Below are 21,461 nucleotides of genomic sequence, written 5' to 3' on the forward strand. Positions count from 1 at the left end.
GGTCTGTCTGGGGGTGGGGGTGTGGATAAGGGTTGGGGCAGTCAGGGTACAGGTAGGGGGTAGGGTCCTAGGGGGCCAGTTAGGATGGGGGGAGGGTCTCAGGAGGGGGCAGTCAGGGGACAAGAGGCAGGGAGGCTTAGGTAGGGGGTGGAGTCCTGGGGGGCAGTTAGGGGCAGGGGTCCCGGGGGGGGGCAGTCAGGGGACAAGGAGCGGGGGGAGGGTTGGGGGTTCTGAGGGGGGAAGTGGGAGGGGCAGGGGCGGGGCTAGGGCAGGACGGGGCGGGGCTCCTCCCGTCCTCTTTTTTGCTTGCTGAAATATGGTAACCCTAGTGTTTGCAAAACACGCTGCCCGGTGGGTTGGTTTGTGTGTTACACAGGGCTGCAGACAGAGGGAGGGGGGAGCAGGGGAGGGCTCTGGCTGCTGGAGACCAATGGGAGCAGTTGAATTGGCCCAGCCGCCCAATCAGCAGCTGCACTCTGCATGGAAGGGAGTGAGGGAGGCAAGGGAGAAAAAAAATCCAGACATTTTAACCTTGTTGCCAATTCTTCCCGGACGGCTATTTAGAGACGCAAAAGCCGGACATGTCCGGGGAAATACGGACGGATGGTAACCCTATTTTTAGTAAAAGTCACGGGCAATAATGAAAAATTCACGGAAGTCCATGGCCTGTCCCTGACTTTTACTAAAAATATCCATGACAAAATGGGGAGCCTGGGCAGCTGCTGGTGGGCTGGGAGCTCCAGGGGCCCCCACCACCTGTAGGGGCCCCCACCACCTGTAGGGGCCCCCACCACCTGTAGGGGCTTGGAGCTCCAGGGGCCCCCTCTGCTGGCAACTCTGAGCAGCGGGGGGTCCCCCTTGCTGCCTGGGGCGGCCGGGGGCAGCGGGGGTTTGCCTGCCAGGCGGCAAGGGTACCCCACAGCTTCCTGCCTCCGCAGGTGGCAGCAGACCCTGCAGCTCCCAACTGGCGCTGGCTGAAGTCACGGAGGTCTGTGGAAGTCACGGATTCCGTGACTAAATTGCAGTCTTATATATAGCACCATTGACTGCTTAAAAACATTTCCTTCAGTAATGTACCTCCCAGAAACACACCTAATCTTTTTTTACATATGTAAAAATGACCTGTGAGTCTTTCAGAGGTTTCTGACCATATTTCTACCATCACAGTTTAAAAAATAATTAATTAAATAAATAAACCCTGTCTGTGTGAACAAAACAAACAAAACCATCACAGTAACAACCTTGGATAAAGCATATCTCTCTGACAGGGGTTGTAACTCAACCCCCCCCCCCCCCCCGTTCACACATGCAAGAATAAACCATGTTATAACACCTTCAACCACAATAATTTTTAAACAGTTTATTTTTGTAGTGTAGGTAGGGCCTTGAAGCTGTAAATATTACTAATACAAGAAGAGAAACAAGGATCAGCACTAGAAAGATGGTGGATGAGCCTATAAATAAGCACACAGGTATAGCTACAGTTTTGATCATCAGCTTTGATTGGGAGTTTCTGGTTTCAAGAATTAGAATTGGCTCTACTCTACTTTTTTTTGTCTGTTCATCTTCATTTAGTGATTCCCTTGCTAACCGTGGGAGTTTACAAAGTTATAACTCCAAGAACTTTTTTTAATTACTGCAGTGCTTAGGGCTTCTCCACGGTGGCATTCCCAATCAGGGAGCCAGCCCGTGCAGTGTGGCACATGCCAGCCTCAGGTGCACCAACACCCAAGAGAGCAGAGAGGGGGTACTTTGTGCTGGTTAAAGGGGATGATGGACCTGATGGGCAGGAAGGTCTTTTCATCCGCGGGACTGCAGTTCCGTGTTGCAAACTACCAGGCTCTGCTAGCCAAGTATGATTTTAACAGCTACGACAGGCTAGCAGAGTTCAAGAACAAGCTTCTGCTAGAACTCCAGGAGTGGTTCCAGATGCTGGTGGACAAAGGGGACTGGTAACCAAAGTGGCCCTCCAGGGAGTAGTGGACGCAGCCAACACTGCCTTTCGGTCACTAGCCACCAGCACAGTCATGCGCAGGAACTCGTGGCTCCAATCTTCCAGCTTCCCTAGGGAGGTCCAAAATACAATCAGCGACCTCCCTTTCGATGAGACCAATCTCTTCAAGGTGTTCCCTTGGCCTCTACACTCTGTCCCCCAGACACAGACACCAGAAACAACCCTTTTTCCTGTGGCCACATTCCTCTTACCCAGCGTACTACCAGTGCCCGGAAAAGCTCCCACTTTGGCAACAGCGCTTTCGGAGGCCTCGTTTCCCCACCTCCACTATGACCGCCTCCTCGACCTTTTCCCAACCACAGGCCCAGGGCCAGTTTTGACACTTGGGTCAAGAGCAGTGAACCTCCTTCAGTGCCAAGCACCGCATCATCTTCAGAGGCCGTCTTGTCCTATTCACCCACAATTGGGGCAAAATCACCATGGACAGTTGGGCACTGGAGATCATCCACCACAGATACTCCATAGAGTTCCTCTCCTTCCCACCTCATCGCCCTCCCACCTGCCTAGTCGTCAGCAGAACTCTATACCCCAATGATGTACAATGGCTCGATACACGATGCCATGCTAAATGACCTCTTTGCACTGTGTGGCATGCCCTGCTGGTAACTCTTTGCCTCTTTTGCTCTAGAGGAGCTCTAGGCAAGGGCTCTTGAGGTGACACTTTCCTCCTCTCCTGGACTGGTGACCTTCGCCATGCCTTTCCTCCCGTTCCCTTTCTGTCACAGGTTCTTCACAAGATTCACCGGGACAGGGCCACTGACATCCTCATAGCGCCCTATTGGCCCCGGCAGTTCTGGTTCACCGACCTCCTGAGGGTCTCCACCCAACCATCAGTCTGTCTCTACACACTCCAGGATCTCCTTACCCAAGATCGGGGCAGACAGTGCCATCCCAATCTGGACATTCTTCACCTCCCAGCCTGGTATTTGGATGTGTGTCAAGTGTAGACCATGCATGCTCTGCCCTGATTTGGTAGATCCTCACCCAAAGCAGGAGGGAATCCACCAGAACCTGCTACCACGCTAAGTGGAGATGCTTCATAGAGTGTGCCCATTGCCGCCACCACCACTTTGGGGGACACAATGACCATCCTCAACTACCTTCTCGCCCTCAAAACAATGGGTCCAGAGTCTCAACTCTATTCAAGTACATCTGGCAGCACTTAGTGCCTTTCTCCTGCCAGTGGATGACACCTCTGTCTTTACACTCCCTTACCACTATGTGCTTCATGAGGGGCTTGCTTAACACGTTTCCACAGGTTGTGAAGCCTAAACCTCCATGGACCTTAACGCTGTTCTCTCCACCCTCAGCAGACCACACTCTGAACTCATGGTGACATGCTCTCTGACCCACCTATCTAGGAAAGTGGCATTCTTCATTGCCATCACCTCGGCCAGATGAGCCTCGATGACAGCCCCTCTTCTCCTCTCCCCCATGGTATTTCACAAGACAAGGTCTCCTTAAGTCTACACTCCAAATTCCTTCCTAAGGTAATGTCAGAATTTCATCTCAGTCAATCCATCCACTTGCCTGTGTTCCATCTGAAACCACACACCTCCCCCGCTGTCAGGGCTCTGCACTCCCTCAATGCGTATTGGTGTTCTACCTCCACGGGTCCCTTTCAGAAGTCGCCGAGTCTTTTCATTGACATTGCTGAACAGTTAAAGGGACAGGCCCTCTCTCCCCAACAGGTATCTAAATGGGTCTCAGGGTGCATCCTTGAGTGCTACAAATGCTCCAACCTCCCTTCTCCCGACAGAGTAACAGCCCATTCTACATGGGTGTAGGCCACCTCCTCAGCCTCAGTAGTGGATGTGCCATAGCAGGACATCTGCCGGGCCACAACATGGTGCTCTGTCCACACACTTAGGGCACACTATGCCATAATGCATGCGGCAGCAGTGGATGCGACCATGGGCCATACTGCATCCTCGCACCCACCTCTGTGCTGACCACTGCTCGCAAGTCACTCACATGTGGAATACACATAGGGACCAAGAAGAAGAGGAGGTTACTTACCTGTAACTGGAGGTTCTTTGAGTTCTATCTATATTCCACTATCTGCCCTCCCTCCCTCTGATTTGGATTAGAGTATGCAGTCATATAAGGGGAAACTGGTGCAGCATCAACCTGCACTACATCTTATATCCTCGAGTGCGAGCACAAGGAGATGCACTATCCTACGTGTGGGTCAATGGACACTGCTAGGAAACACTTCTGGATTAGGTGCATGGTGCACATACGCGCTTACATGTGGAATACAGACAGGGCCACACATCTCGAAGAACCTCCGGTTATAGATAAGTAACCTCCTCTTTTGTCTTCATCTTCAAGGTTCAACTTTGTATAGTCCTGCCTTCATCTCTGAACTGGTCTTCATTTGCAGCTTCCCCAGCCCTCTGTACTCTGACAGCAATATTATCCTTGGTTCCTTCTCTCACAGGCTTCTCTATGCCTCTTCCCACATTGCATTCTATGTTTGGAATTCCCTGTTTCCATTTATTTACCAAGCCACTTCTCTTGTTGCATTCAAATCCCACATAAATACTCACAGCTGCTGCAAAGCTTACAAAAAGTGATGAGAGGAAAGGAACAAAAATCCAAGTAACAGTCTCATCAAGAAGTGTATGTGGCCTACTGAGTAACCACTTTTGGACATCCTCTCCTTGTCACACCTTCTCCCTTGGCTGTTTGTGGACCTTACTTGTGTCATGCTGTACACTTTTCAGGGAAGTGACTAAGTTTTACTTGTTTTGTGAGGCACCTACCACATTCCTGGCCACCCAGAAATTTAATAATAATAATTTCTGATGTTATAAATGTGCTAGTTCTCCAGACATCCATCGAGTCTTCAGGCATAGAAAAACTTGAATTTCCAAAGCCTTTAAAAAAAAAAAAATCGTCCTTCTCCTCCCCCCCCCCACCCAACCCCCAAAATAACCTTTTAGTTTTTCCTTATAAATAGACTTATTTGAAATGTTGAGTTTTCCTTTCACAAGAAGTGTCAAGATCTTGAAATTACATTCCATTGCAAAATGGAACAAAAAGGCAAAATATAGAAAATTTTTGTGAAATGGAAAATTCTGAAAAGTATCTAATTGGATATGTCAATATGGGAAATTTCAACACCACAATTCAACATGTCAAAAGGATATTTTTCATTAGATTCTCCTGTTCAGAAAATCAAAAATTATGTCAAAATCAGCATTTATCTGTGGAAAAGTCTGATTTTGATTAAACCACTTTTTAACAGGAAATTGTTCCATGTGAAGAATTTTGGCCAGCTCTACTTATAAATCATACAAAGACTAAAAACGAATTGTCACAGTTCAGGGCAACTGAAGCTGTATTTGCTCTTCATGGTCTAGCAAGGGCTACCCACTCGAAACTTGAGACTCCTCAACCATCACCCCCACCCCGACCACGGTATTTCCATGATGCACAGTCTGATCACTATGCTATGATATTCCCAGCAAAAGACAGACTGGCTAAGCAGGCTTGCTGTACTTCCCTCTTCAGAGATGGTACACAATGTAATTGCCAATGGTTAGAAGTTACCACACAGTTCCCTCTAAGCGAGCACTTTTATTCTTAAGATAAAAGCATTACAGAGAAAATGTATTACAAACAATAAAAGAACCTACACACATGCTAATAAGCTTATCAGAGATCACAGCCTAACTCTAACATGGACTCATTGCCAAGGGATGTTGTGAATGCCAAAACTATAACTAGATTCAGAAAAGAATGAGATAAGTTCATGGAGGATAGGTCCATCAGTAGCTATTAGCCAAGATGGTCAGGGAGGCAACCCCATGCTCCGGGTATCCCTAAACCTCTGACTGCTAGAAGCTGGGACTGGATGACAGGGGATGGGTCACTTGATAATCGTCCTGTTCTGTTCATTCCCTCTGAAGCATCTGCCATGGCCACTGTTGGAAGACCGGATACTTGGCTAGATGGACCCTTGGTCTGACCCAATATAGCCATTCTTATGGCTCTGGTTGGTGATTAGTCTTTCCAACACTTCCCTAAGGTTTGGGGCCCCCCTTGGACTAGAGGTCCTGTCCATTTGCTGGATCAGAGAGAAGGTCCTGAGTCAGTTTTTACTCAGACTAGTTAACCAAAAATCCTTTCTTTCTCCGTTAGTCCCTAGGAAATCCAGTTTGAACCAGTATATTTGAGCATCTCTCCAGGTGGTGGTAGCTCTCTAGACGTGTTTCAACCTGAGTGAATTTGTCTAACCACCTCCCCACTATTCTTAGTTCCTGGAGGGCGGTGGTCCCCCGCCTCATGAGATTACATACAATCCCTCAATTATGCATAAACAATTACATTTTTAATACAGTGTACTCCTAAAATACTTAAACTTAATTCAATAATGTTTAACTAGGACATTGCAGGAAACTGCCATCTGTTACACTCACAACAACTACAGCCCACATACCTTCTTTATTTTACTTTGCAATTTATCTTTAAAAGCTGCACCTTCATTTTTTTAGGGGGTAATATTGGGGGTCTGTTGTCTTTTGCAGTATCATTCTACATATGTGTCTTCTTCATCTTAGGTGTTCCCGGTTTAGTGACAGTGAGGTAAAAAGTAACTGCTCTTGAGGACAGATTGGAACATACTAGCAGAAGGACCCACTAAACACAATACCCTGTCTTTATTGTACAAAGCCATGATTTAGAAACCAAGACAATTGTGCGACTTCACAGCAAGAACACCAGACCTTGAACCAGATATGTGGCCTTGTAATATGATGCATTCATGAGGTTCATGGGGCAGGGAAGATCATGTGCCATAATCCTGTTCTCCCCTCACCCCTAAGTTAATTGTGAAACTTGGTATTGCATTCCATTAAAAACATTGCAATTTAAAACAGGCTTTGTCTCATAGAATTAGATGCCTGTATTCAGTAAAAGGGATTTTTGTTTTGGAGGCTGTCTTAGAGTATGGTATTCCTTGCTATCCACAAACTACTTTATGGATGTCTTGTTGAAAACAGTAGAGGAATCAGTGGGGGAAACCTAGTTTGTAGAGTATAAGATTTGAGAACCTTCTGAATAAACAGTAAAACAAAGCCAAATTATTCTCTCATTGCAAGTTGTAACTCCATTTAATGATTCGCCAAGCAAAATTGCTCCTTAAAAGGTGCCCTCAATTCAGAAAAAATGGAAATTTTTATTTTTATATATATGTACACGCACATAAACTCTCTCTCTCTCTCTCTCTCACACGCACGCTCACACGCACGCACGCGCGCACACACACACACACACACACACAAAGAGGTCAAACAGTAAGGAGTGAAGCAGGCACAAAACTGTTAATTCTCAAAACATCTCTTCTCCAGTAAGTAATGACAAAAGCTGTTTGCATCATGACAATGTACACTGTACAGGAGACATTTCAGTTACTTAGGTAGAGGTGTAATAAATACTTATTTTTATTTGTGCTTTGCTAATCTCGCAACAGATTCAGATTTCAGTCTCTGGAAATGTAAAACTCACAGTTTGACTCGGCAGATCAGTTTGGTCGTCGCATCTTGAACATTTAATTTTTCCTTATGCTCCAGCATCTGTTAATCTTGAGCACGATCACGCTGAATATAAATTAAGAAAAGTACAGACAGGAACACAGCTACAGAAATTTTATTCAGGGAAATGAAGTGATACTGGAATTTTGGCCAATTTGGGTTGTTTTTTTTTATCCCTCCCTCAATTTTACTCTATATTCCTCCTCTACATGAAAGACTCTTCACTTTACACTCTTCCCACGTGGCCTGACAAAGGCTGACCTGAGGTTCTAAGGATCCCTATAATTTGCACTCCTGCCTCTCTTTCTAAAAACACTGTAATGGTTGCGTCTTCCCCAGGCTGGGAGGCTAGATGAATGGTCAGTGCCAAAGCCACTTAGCAGATGGTGCTTGAGTAGTGAGCAATATCCTCCCTCCAAGTGTAGGGCACATTATGGAGGTCTACCAGCCTGGCAAATGAGACCCTCACTGTTGCTAGCACACTTTCATCTCCCATACTGTAGTACGCTGCCATCTGTCAAGACACTGAGCCAGACCACACTTAAATTTTTTTTCTCTTTCTCGCTTTCCCTCTTATTTAAAGTATTTCTAGAGATCCTGTCACCTGAAATAAATTATATCTATCCTATACCTATAGGTATAGAACTTCAAAATAGTATCCTATTATCAGTTCAACAATGGAATGTACTGTAGAAGTGTCCATCACCATACTTTCAGTAAATATTATGTATTTTCTTTTTAGATTTGCTGTACAGTAAAAAATTAATAGGTATTGGCCTTTGTAATATGCTATCAGTAGATGTATGTATGTATGAACTGATGTACATGTGTAATTACTATCTGTGCATACTTAATTAAAAATAGAATGTATGTATAATGTCTGCAAAAAGAACAGGAGTACTTGTGGCACCTTAGAGACTAACAAATTCATTAGAGCATAAGCTTTCGTGGGCTACAGCCCACTTCCGAAGAAGCTTATGCTCTAATAAATTTGTTAGTCTCTAAGGTGCCACAAGTACTCCTGTTCTTTTTGCGGATACAGACTAACATGGCTGCTACTCTGAAACCTGTATAATGTCTGCAGTCTAGTGTTATAATTCATATTAGAAACTGGCCAGAAAAAAAGATTAGGGATGACTACAGACCGATAAGGATCAGTTGTTATTGTACTTTACATTACACAGGAATCAAAATGCTTAGTTACAATTAGACTTATATGTATCAAGCTTTATACTACATACATTTATATCAAGTGAGTTTTATGCTTAGGGCTGGTCTACACCCAGCCGCTAGTTTGGCGGCTGGGGATCGAAGTTCCGGGTTCGACTTATCGCGTCTGGTCTGGATGCGATAAGTCGAACCAGGAAGTGCTCGCCGTCGACTGCGGTACTCCAGCTCAGCGAGAGGAGTACCGCGGAGTCGACGGGGAGCCTGCCTGCCGCGTGTGGACCACGTCTGAACCGCGGTAAGTTCGAACTAAGGTATGTCGAATTCAGCTACGTTATTAACGTAGCTGAATTTGCGTACCTTAGTTCGAATTGGGGGGTTAGTGTGGACCAGGCCTTAGAGAGGTAAAAATAAATTGATCTAACACTGATCCCTGTGCCTTTCTTAAACTAGACACTGGATACAAGTAAGAGAATGGGAATAAAATGTTATCTTTCTTCTTTTTTTTCGTTTCTTCCCCTCCCATGTGCAGAATGTGACAAGCTGCGGAGGGATGGCTATCGAAGTTCTCAATATTACTCTCAGGGTCCAACCTTCTCTTCTTCTTCCAGTGCAGCCTATGGAAATTACCAAGATGATTATGAAGAAATTGAACGAAAGGTAAGGAATAGGGCTGTCAAATGATTAAAAAAAAATACACAATTGCGAAATTAAAAAAATAGTTGCAATTATTCGCAGTTTTAATTGCACTGTTAAACAATATAGAATACCAATTTAAATTCAGCATGGAAGCATGTCCTCTGGAATGGTGGTTGAAGCATGAAGGGGCATATGGCCTTTTGGCTGAGGGGTGAAAACATTATCTAATATCTGGCACATAAATAACTTGCAATGCTGGCTACAAAAGTGCCATGCCTGTTTTCCCTTCTCACGCCTGTTCTTACTTACAGGTGAAATTGTAAATAAAAAGCAGGCAGCATTATCTCCTGTAAATGTAAACAAACTTGTTTGTCTTAGTGATTGACTGAACAAGAAGTAGGACTGAGTGGACTTGTAGGCTCTAAAATTCTACATTTGTAAGTTGCACTTACACAATAAAGAGATAGCACTACAGTACTTGTGTGAAGTGAATTGAAAAATAATATTTCTTTTCTTTTTTTACAGTGCAAATATTTCTAATCAAAAATAAGAATATGAAGTGAGAACTGCATACTTTGTATTCTGTGTTGTAATTGAAATCAGTATATTTGAAAATGTAGAAAAACATCCAAAATATATTTGTTGTTATATTAAATTGGTATTCTATTATTGTTTAACAGTGCTATTAAAACTGTGATTAATCATAGCTGTTTTTTTATCTCGTTAATTTGTTTTGTGTTAATGGCTTGCGTTAGCTACGATTAATTGACAGCCCTAGTAAGGAGGCAGGAGATTGGGAAGAATGCATTAAGTGGACTATAAAATCTGCTCTTCATATTATTTATATAGGCTGAGATTTATAAAGGAGTTTAAGGGAGTTAGATGCCCAACTTTTATTAGCACCTAACTTCCTTAGGCTCTTTGAAAATCCTAGCTCTAACTATATGTATCTATATATAAATAAAGTTCCCATTGGTGTAATACAAGGATGACAGTGTGAATGGCTTGGTAATGTTCCAGGGAGAAGGTGTATCTTATGTATTAACAATGGCAGCTGTTTTGAAATAGGGTCATGTTAGTTTTTACTAATCTTTTTAAGATCAAGTATCAGGTGGGGCCATTAACCCAGGTACACAACATGACTGTGTTCACACAACAACGAGTACACAGACTTCATACCCTGGTCTAATGTGATTATGTCATTTCAGTACTCAGAAGTTTTGTCCTAATGTATCCCATCTCTCTGTAATGAATTCCAAGGGAATGAAAGATCTCACATTGATACTGGTTTGGCTCACTGCATGCCAGTTTGCTTCGTATTATGTTCCCTGTCTCAGCTCAGCAACACTGGGCAATTGTCTCAGAACCTGGAAATTACTGAAACAAACGAAGGGTGATGGAAGGGACAGTTTAGTCATAGTATTAAGATGTTTTTTTAGTCTTCATGTGATTTTTGGTCATTTCAGCTACAGAAACACTATGTTGCATTAATATTAAAGTTCTGAGTTAACTGTATAAAAGCTAGAAAATTCTGCGAAATGGTAACCTGTCCTTAACTCATCCCATTGTGCGTAAGTGTTGGCGCGCACTTGGTATCCAAGTTATTGTATCCTGTGATATCTTGGTACAAAATATTGCCTGCCCAGCAATAACCTGGCATTCTTTTGTCAGTTCGTATCACAGCCTTATCTTTATTGTAGTTTAGTTTCTCTTTTTGCTTGTTTAATACTAACATTATACCATGTGTTTGTGTATGTGTGTCTATATATAAATTGTGTCTACACTGTGAGGTCTGCAGGTCCTTTGAATTCAATATAAAGTGACTGATAATATCATATAGTTTTCCCACTTCCTTTGTCCACATTGCCTCACATCAGTGACAGGGCTGTGGCTTTGTAGAAACTTCAACTATTCTTGCTGTGCTTTAACAGTATCCATTGTAACATCTCATTTAAACCCATTGTGTATGCAGTATGGCAGTAAGAATATTACAATGATAACCTGCAAAGACCTATTGAAATCACTAGAAGTCATAATATAATATGTGCTTTTTATTAAAAAAAAGTATTGACTACATATGTTCATAGCTGTTGCTGTGTGTGTGTAAAATTGTATGTGTGTTTAAGCTATTTTAAGTATCTGGTTGCCCAAGTTAGTATTGTGGTCCTTATAGATAAATAGTCCACAGAACTGCATTTGTAAAATTAGTGAGGTATGATGTAACATTAAGGTTGTTTATAGGTGAGCAGACCTACTAAGGACTAATTGCCATGGATAATTCTGCTTAGAGACTAAACACTGTCATCCTTAAGGTTTCTGTGGTATGTTGTTTTAAAATTATTAATAAAGGAATTGCTAATATTTTGTTCAGTTAGTCTATGTATTCTGAAATGTTTAACTATAAATGATTACACTTCCTTGAGTGAATAGCATTTCTATTTCAAATTAAAACAACTTCCTATTAATCTGCGTTACTCAAAGCATGATTTAGTGTGAAGGAGGATGGACAGATGCAAGGTTGACACAGTTTTTAGTGGCACTAATTAACTGAGCACCATTAGCTCTCACTCTAGCTTAAAACTTAGTAGGATTTTTACCCATTAGCAAAATTGCAGTGTGGCTCTCCCTTCATACTGTAGAGTTTCAATGGTTCATGTTCTTCTTTGCATCTGTAGCAACTTTTTTTTTTAACTTTAACGTGATATTTTAGAATTTTACTTTGTTTGAATTACCACCTCTCAAAAACCATTCTCTAAAATTGAAGTTTAATCCCATTGGTAAAAAAATCAAAGGCTTCTAAGAATGTAGCTGTAACTGGGACTTGAGCCCATAAGTTTTCACTTATGGGGTTAGAAAAGTACTCAAGCAACAGTCTGGATTTGAGCTCAGAATTCTTCCATATTGCAGCAAGACTGATTCAAACAGCAAAAACATCCCCTCTTCATGAAAGCTTTCTAATGATATCTGCTGTTTATCAAAAGCAATCAAAGCAAACGTTTAACAGGCAGACCAGAGGAAGGACATATTTCAGTGTTGTAATTGGAGAGTAATAGAATAGTGAATGGATCAATGAATTCTCATTTACTGTTTGGAAACTTTCCCCTAAATTGGCATTATTCCATTTTTGCTTCAGGAAAACTATATTATAGAGCATGGACTTATCTGAAGTTTCCATGCTCTCTAAACATTTCTGGGAGACTAGGTGATGTAGCTGGATAATTCTTTATTTTCTATACAGTTGACATGAAATCATGGAACAGCTGTAAATATAGTTCTCTCAGCTAAGTCACCAGAGGATGATGTTCACATCAAAAAACACTACACTGTCTGCTTAGGAAAGGTTTGGACTGACAGAGTGTCTGGTATTCCAGGTGACTATTCCAGTGAACTGTCAGGGATGTATAGGCGAGTTTATCCATTTTTTAAAAAAATGAGAGACTGAATAAATAAGTATGGTTTTCCTAAAGAGAGTTCGTATACTACAAAATATTTAAACTGCCCTTTTTTTCTCATGGAAAGTCTTCTAAATTACAGTACACACAATATGAACTAAATTGTTTCCTTGTGTAACTCCCAGTGCTGTAAAAAACCCACCCCCACGAGGGGAGTAGCTACCAGCGTGCTGGTGCACTGTCTACACTGTCACTTGGGTTGTAGCCCACGAAAGCTTATGCTCTAATAAATTTGTTAGTCTCTAAGGTGCCACAAGTACTCCTGTTCTTTTTACTGTCACTTTACAGTGCTGAAACTTGCAGTGCTCAGAGAGGTGTTTTTTCACACCCCTGAGCGAGAAAGTTTCCGTGCTGTAAAATGGCAGTGTAGACAAGGCTTAAGTGGAGTTCATTAAGGATGAATTTGTCCCTTTGTATTTTAAATCTCAATAGTAAAGACTTGATTGGTCTTACTGATTCTCTTTTTGTAAAAGAAGACCATCACTCTCAGTACCTTTGGTGGCCTGTGCTTATCTGATTTCCTAGTAACAAAGATTTAGAAATAAGAAGGTGTTACTTCAGTCACTGACTCCGCCTGTTAGTCTGTATCAGCAAAACCAACGAGGAGTCATGCCCAAATAAATTTGTTAGTCTCTAAGATGCCACAAGGACTCCTCATTGTTTTTGCTAATTCCACCTCGCTTTCTGAAAGTGTGTTATACTATATAATTTAAATATGTTTGTCTTTTTACATGTTTTTTTCTCATTCATTCTCTTTTTCACTCATTCTCTTTCTTTCTTTCTTTTTCTCTCACTCAACAGTCTAGTCTGTTAGACTGCATATCTCAGTCTTGCATTAGCGCCTGCTGTTCCTTGGTTCCATGGAGCCTCAAGGTACCTAGCCACAATGGAAGCATCCAGCTGTCCTAGTTGCAGCTTGATGTTACTGTAGCATTAGCATATCTGGAATCTTACTGTGCTTTTATTCTTTGTTCCTCACTTGCTGCTGTTTTCTTTGTAAAAACAAACAAAAACAACCACCAACAAAAGTAATGTTAAATCCAGTCGTGCCTTTTTTTGGCATTAGCTCAGTTGTTTGCAGCACAGATCCTTTGTTTACTTGCTAAACTAACACATTTTCATCGCCTTTGCAAACCTGTTAACACTCGCTTCTCTTTAAACTTCTGGGATGAGCAGTATGTTTTATTTAATGGCTATTTGATGACAATCATCTGGTTCTATTAGTGATCAAAAGCTTTCAAATATCGTGATTTGGACAAGCATGATTTGACAATAAGGAATGCCGATTGCACAGAGTACATGGCCTCAGAGATGCATCACACTGTGCCTTTATTTCAACAAACGGGTAGAAAAAAGTACTTCACGCTTGTTAATGGGGAAGAAAATACATATTTGTCACTTCGCTCATCAGAGCTGTTGGTTCTCTTTTCTTTTCAGCATTCTGCAGCAGTTGGGGTCCAAATCATAGGTGGAAAGAAATTTATTAATAGTATTTACACATGGGAATTGAGATTTGAAGCTGGGATTTTCCAAGGAGTCTCAAAGAACTGGGTGCCTAGCTGCCTTAGGCCCCTTTGAAAACCCTACATTGATGTGAGTTGTGGGAGCTCTGGACTTGCTGAATTGGCTCTTGTAACAATATTGATCTTCATTGATGAAATTTCCTTCAGAGTATACAGGATGAGAGAGGCCTGTACTGCTTTGCGAGCCAGAGATCCTGCATTATATTGCTTCCTGCTTCTTAATACCCCAAGGATGTGACAGGCTGGCAGTTGTGATGTTGTTGTATCTCCATAGCAGAAATAAAATGTCATAAGGGGCACTGTCTAGGAAACAGTAAGACACTGAGGAGATAATATAGTGAAGAGATTAACAGAAGGGCACTGTCCAAAAGGAAAGCTCATGTGTATGTTGGAATGGAGTTTCAAAAGACCAGAGTGATTCAGAGGCATACGTCCTATTGAAAGTTAAGGGACATATGCCTCTAAATCACTTGGCACTTTTGAAAATCCCACCCATTTTCTTCAAAAGATTGTTCAAATGGTAGAATTCTAATACACAGAGAAATAAGTAAAGAAGCACTGTAGCAACAGAGGAAAGAGAAGGAGATGAAGATACTAGAAGACTTGATGGTTTCTTTGTAGCTAAGTCATTTCTACTCACAAAAAAAATGCTCCCTTTAACAAGACAGTGAGTGATAAGAGTTCTGGGGCAAAGGCTAAGGGGTTGAATTAGTCAAGAAAACTGGAGATAAGTCTGTCCAGGTTGTCCATCTTGAGATAAATAATGTAAGAAATACTAACTGTACCTAAAAAGAAGTTCCAGCCACCTTGCTTTGCAACAGAGAGGCGGTTAGGTTTCAGATGTTGTTTATAATAGGAAGTGAATGATTGAGATACCAATAGCAAAGTTGGTAAGTGAGAGTGAAAATGGTAAATATATAATCAATAATGAGGATTCTCCCAGATTCAGAGGGATTTGAGGATTGCTGGACCAGTAGATGACAAATTTAATGTAATTGAATGCAAATTCATAGTGAACGTAGCAGTGATCCAAAACAGATTGGAGTGCACACACTAAATGGAGTAGTTACACAAACTGTGGATTGACCAGGATAGAAATGTAAAGGTGTTTGGTGTGTGTGTGTGTGTGTGTGTGTGTGTGTGTGTGTGTGTTTTTTAACAGAATAGCACTTGAAGCCATCAAACTAGTATTTGCCTGGAGAAGAAACTGCAAACAGGACAATGAGATACATGAATAGAAAGCTATTCTGTTCTTATCCAAAGCTCTGCATAGACCTTAGTTCTCAGTTTTTCTTATCTGTTTAAAGGAGTTTTATTCATAGAAATGGTTGCAGGGTGAATGGCATGGTTAGACATTTCAAGGTTTTTTTAATGTAAGGGCAAGTTTCTAGAGGTTTAATTTGTCATCTGAGAAGACAGGACTTCCAGGTGACCTTCTAGAAACCTTTGGGGCAGTCTGGCTCTATTAGGAGTAAACAGGGAATTTAGGCAGAACATGCTGTGAAATAATCAGCCTAGAGTCAGTTGCCAGTTAAGGTCCTTGAAGCAAATAGTATAAATCTTCTAAGGAAGAGAAACCATTTTATAGGTAATGGGAACACTGAGGGACAGAATCCCAACAAAATGATGAAGAGTTTAGAGGAAACAGCCTTGCTGAGTCTATTTCCCCGTAGGCCAAATTTTCCAAGGGGAAGATCTCACTTCAACCTCTGTTTTAATTCAGATTTTTTTCTATAATATCCATTGCGCACATCAATGAAAAATTGTATATGGTCCAAGTTCATCCTTTGCAAGTGCAACAAAAAAACTGAGCATTCAAGCAGCTCATGCAAAGATATGTGCCTACAAATTAGAAGCCATACTTTGAAATTTGGCCCTATTGGTCCAAAAGAAAAGCTAGTATGAAGCAGAGAATTTTTAGAATTTTTACAATTTTAAAATGGGAAAGTTGCTTTCTGTTGTTTCAGAAATACTCTGTTTATGGCTGTACTGATGTGCTATATGGCCAGTATAATCTCGTAGTATTGCCCCTTGCACTACCACTGTGATGTAATGTGCCTTATTTGATAAAAGATATTCCTGCAGTTAGAACGGTCACTCATCTAATCTACGTACAAGGCTGTGTGCACTAGCCTAGAAAAGTAGGTGACCTTGAAATATTTAAAAGAGCCTACTTCCATATTTGGCAAGAAATCTGTATCTCCCATAATCGGCCAATTTAGAAATGAACCATTTCAATGCAAACGAACCCAGGCTGCTGTTTCCCAGCAGGTGAGCTTGTGCACAGCTTTGTAAATGTCATGCCTTTTCAGTACACTGATGTGGAAAAGTGTAAACAAATAATACCTACCACTACCACTGTTAGTATCCTGGGAGCAGGAATAGGAAGAAGGGGAAGTTGTGTGCTTCAAGAAGCCAGCATAATGGGGGAAAAATCATCTGTAGTTGGAGCCTGACTTCCCACCCCACCCCCTTAAGCACCAAATTTCCAAAATTCCCTTTTAACAGAAATACAAATGCGTCCTCTAGCTTGAAAGAGCAGCTTCCATCAAAACAGCATTTTAGCTGCAGTCAGCACAAATAGTGCTTTGAATCACTTTTCACAAGGATCTTCACCTGTATATTTGTTTGCTCATTTGGCTGGTCAATTCATTCCCCCCCTCCCCCCCTTAATTTTCTGAATCCTGATTTTTCTGAAAAATGTAGGCAATTGCCCCAGATCTTTGGATAATCAGGATTCCACATAGTGTTTTCTCCGTCTAGATGCCGTTGTTTCCCCTCCATCTGATCACTCCACTGTACAACAGCTTCATTTAAAAGAAAAATATTGTCTGTGCCCTGTTTGTCGGAGTAATTTCCTTGAAAGAGAAGGCGAGCTTCTTAACTGAATATCTCTGTCACTTGTCATATTGGAGCAGCCCCTGGTGATTGCCTGATGACAGCTGAGACCTAGTGACAGTTATTGATTCTGACAGTATCAAGCAACCAGAGGAAAAGTAGGTTACTGGAGCTTATCATCACATACAAAGGGCAAAACTGTGCTTCAAATATGTCCCTTGGCACATGAACCAAGGAGAGAGAGAAACCTCTGGATGGAAATAATGTTACTCATCATCAAACAGATTCTGACTACCCCATTGAAACAAACACACACACTATTTTTTCTTTCTGTTCTATTGTACTGTAACAATACAGGTTAACACCACATACAGTTCAGGGTCATTTGCCATTTTCATTAGAAACTCATTATACCACAGCTATATTTTTTTTAATCAAATTGGGCTGAAACATGGAATACAAGCTGCCATTCCTTATGTGATAGTGTTTGTTAGTTTTTCTCCATTGCTTAACTCATGCAGTTTTGTTAAAAGATTCAGTGGTGGGAAAAAATCTGTTGAGGGTTGAGATTTTTTAAAGAAATTTAGACCTCAGTTCTCTGCTTGAAGTGATTGCCATTGGCTTCAGTGGAGCATAGCCACAAGGATCTGCCCATGGAGCTTTGTGCAAGATTGGGTCCCTAAACTATACTTAGGCTTTGTCTACATTAAAGGGAAAAGTCGATCTAAGCTACGCAATTTGAGTTACGTGAATAGTGTAACTCAAATCGACGTAGCTTAGATCTACTTACCTCGGGGCCCACACTACGTGACGTTGACACTAAACTGGGAGGAGTGATAGATACGCTGGAGGGTGGGGATAGAATACAGAGGGACCTAGACAAATTAGAGGATTGAGCCAAAAGAAACCTGATGAGGTTCAACAAGGACAAGTGCAGAGTCCTGCACTTAGGACGGAAGAATCCCATTCACTCTTACAGACTAGGGACCGAATGGCTAGGAAGCAGTTCTACAGAAAAGGACCTAGGGGTTACAGTGGACGAGAAGCTGGATATGAGTCAACAGTGTGCCCTTGTTGCCAAGAAGGCTAACCGCATTTTGGGCTGTATAAGTAGGGGCATTGCCAGCAGATCAAGGGACGTGATCATTCCCCTCTATTCGACATTGATGAGGCCTCATCTGGAGTACTGTGTCCAGTTTTGGGCCCCATACTACAAGAAGGATGTGGAAAAATTGGAAAGAGTCCAGCGGAGAGCAACAAAAATGATTAGGTGGCTGGAGCACATGACTTATGAGGAGAGGCTGAGGGAACTGGGATTGTTTAGTCTGCAGAAGAGAAGATTGAGGGGGGATTTGATAGCTGCTTTCAACTACCTGAAAGGGGGTTCCAAAGTGGATGGATCTAGACTGTTCTCAGTGGTACCAGATGACAGAACAAGGAGTAATGGTCTCAAGTTGCAGTGGGGGAGGTTTAGGTTGGATATTAGGAAAAACTTTTTCACTAGGAGGATGGTGAAGCACTGGAATGGGTTACCTAGGGAGGTGGTGGAATCTCCTTCCTTAGAGGTTTTTAAGATCAGGCTTGACAAAGCCCTGACTGGGATGATTTAGTTGGGAATTGGTCCTGCTTTGAGCAGGGGGTTAGACTAGATGACCTCCTGAGGTCCCTTCCAACCTTGATATTCTATGATTCTATGACTTCCCTTACTCTTCTTGATCAGGTGGAGTACAGGAGTCAACAGGAGAGTGATCAGCAGTTGATTTAGTGGGTCTTCACAAGACCCACTAAATCTACCACCGATGCATCGATCACTGTAGCGTCCATCCTCCAGTAAGGGTAGACAAGCCCTTAATGAACTTATTAAGACTGTTGGTTTTTGGCCCCTCTAAAATATGAATGGAAGTGTCCACAGATCAGATAATACACCAGGATCATCAATATAGTATTCAATAGAGAAATATAAAGAAAATCCTACACTTCAAAGCATATTCCCATATCATGCAAATACAGTATTATTAGTGTCATTTATCATTTCCATCGAGAGGCCCTAGCCGCATTGTACTAGGCACTGTACAAACAAATCATAAAAAGGTAGCCCCCGCCCCGAAGGGCGTACAGTCTAAGTGGTGGTGGTGATGGGGAATCGGATACAACAAACAGTGGGAGTACAACATGACAGTGAGATGATTGTGATCCATGTATTAAGCAATGGTTACAGCACAACAGCTGCCTACACCACTTTTATACTACTGTACTTTTTAAGAGAGTACAATTTTTTAAATCTCTGTTAAAATATATATATATATTGTACAGACATCTCCCCAAATCCATATATAAATATATATGTTGTACAGACATCTCCCCAAATCCTCAGCACCTGGCGCATAAGTAGTGGCTGCAAAGCACCTACAGAGGGTCACAGATTCCACCTCCATATATGACAGTCAAGCTATGAGGAATGAATGACAGCAGTGGGAGGCAGTGATCGGATAACTCATTGAAGAGCGAGTTTTTGATAATGCCTCCCTGATAAGGCGTTGTTCTTACCTGGCAGAATGACAAAGGGACTGAATGGGTAACTTCACCTAGCACACCATCCCAGGTTGATGATCCGGAAGCACAGATGTCAGTAGAGATGTAAGATGGAGGGTCTTGGAGCATGGTAGTCAGAGAGAGGGAAGACCCACCAACACCACAGCTTCTCTTAACACTTACGTTCCTCCCCTCTCCACCACCCGTGACCCCAGAATTTGGCTCATGTAGTATAACAAATGATAGTACCACTAAACAAATGTCACTCAGACGAAAGCCTTTTTTTGGCACAGTAATTTTGGATGAAAATACTATGCAAGCTTTGTTGTTCCCCTCCCACCTCCCCCAAATAGCGGCATGGATGCGAAGCATGGTCCTTTAATAAGGAATGACTTTATAAGGTATGCAAATCCTGTGATAGTGTGGTAATAATTAGATTTCCTAGTAAAATTCAATGGTGGTTAACTTAATTGTTTTTGTTCCTTGGTATTATCAATGTATACCCTTTTCCTCATCACTGAGGTGGGTCAGGGTTTCTCTCCTGTGCTTTATTTTAGTTCTTTGCTTCACTGAGCTGCATAAAAAACTGCCTCTTCATAACAGGCTTCTTGCTAAAACTGTGCACATCAAAACTAGGTAAACAGATGCTCAGTTCTGATGTCCCTTGCTAGCACATTGCTGAGAGAGGCATACAAGGAGGTGAACATGGAAGTTAACAACTACAAAATGGAATAGAGTTAATAAATAACTTTATCATTTGCCATGCTCAAGATCATTTCTCATGCTACTTTAACATATACTCTGAGCAGTTTTGTTGGATAAATAACAAGTTTTCATTTAAAAAAATAGATCATACTTTTTATGGGCAGGCTGTGATATCCTTACTCTTGCTGAGTAGTATCTCGCTCCATGAGTAGTCCTGCTGGCTGCAATGAGACTGCTTGCAGTGTCAAGTACTGTTCATTGTCAGTAAGGTTATCACAATTTGGCTTGACATTTTTTTCTTATAAGAAATTCATACTGTTGTATACATTTCTTTTTGTAGTGCTCAGTCCCTTCCCCAGAAGAAGAAAAGCTTATTAGCATCAAGAGAACTAGAACACCAGTTTCAAATGAATGTTCTGATATCAACACCCAAACTAACTGGACCAAGTCACTTCCATTGCCAACACCAGAGGAGAAAATGCGACAGCAAGCACAAGCGGTCCAAACAGATGTGGTTCCTATTAATGTAACTGGTAGGCTTTTCATTTCAGTGGTATTTAGCATGCCTGTGGGCAGGGGGGCAAAAGATGAACCCTAGTCAATGTTGTTTCTTTGTTACCTGAAGCACATGATTTAGTGACATCACCTGAAATAAATACTAGTTACTGCACCTTTATTTCAAAACAGTGGTTTGTGAACCCTAGTCAGACACTTAATTTAATGAAGGAAACCAACAGCATGGTCTTGAAACAGAATAAAAATTGATGAGATCTAATGGGAAAATTTATATCAATTACATTTTGCAATGGACTACAATGAAAATTTGTAATGGAAAATCATCTGCTTTAGTACTGGCAATGATTTTCAGGATTTTATCTTAAGAATTTATGGAAGGGAAATTATCAAAAGATTTCTGTCCCCCAAAGCGGGAGAGTTTCAAAATTTGGAATATATATCTAACCATTTATTACTGATGGCAAGAGGCTTACAGGGAAAGAATATGGGTGAGGATATAAAAAGAGTTGTTGGGCTGCTTATATTTATGGCTCTT

The 21,461-nt window shown here is 41.7% G+C and overlaps 1 protein-coding gene across 6 annotated transcripts in view; it reads left to right on the forward strand.

Annotated features, from left to right (window-relative positions):
- Positions 1–21,461, forward strand: part of NHSL1 (NHS like 1) — a 255,714-nt gene that overhangs the window by 207,637 nt on the left and 26,616 nt on the right. For all 6 annotated transcript variants that reach the window (XM_029911028.1, XM_029911030.1, XM_029911029.1 and 3 more), the window contains exons 3-4: positions 9,254–9,381; positions 20,751–20,943. In XM_029911028.1, coding sequence (XP_029766888.1) covers positions 9,254–9,381; positions 20,751–20,943 — 321 coding nt within the window. The remainder of the gene's footprint in view (positions 1–9,253; positions 9,382–20,750; positions 20,944–21,461) is intronic.

This window comes from Terrapene carolina, unplaced genomic scaffold (genome assembly GCF_002925995.2).
Source record: "Terrapene carolina triunguis isolate 2854851 unplaced genomic scaffold, T_m_triunguis-2.0 Scaffold85, whole genome shotgun sequence".
NCBI classification, from domain to species: Eukaryota; Metazoa; Chordata; order Testudines; family Emydidae; genus Terrapene; species Terrapene triunguis.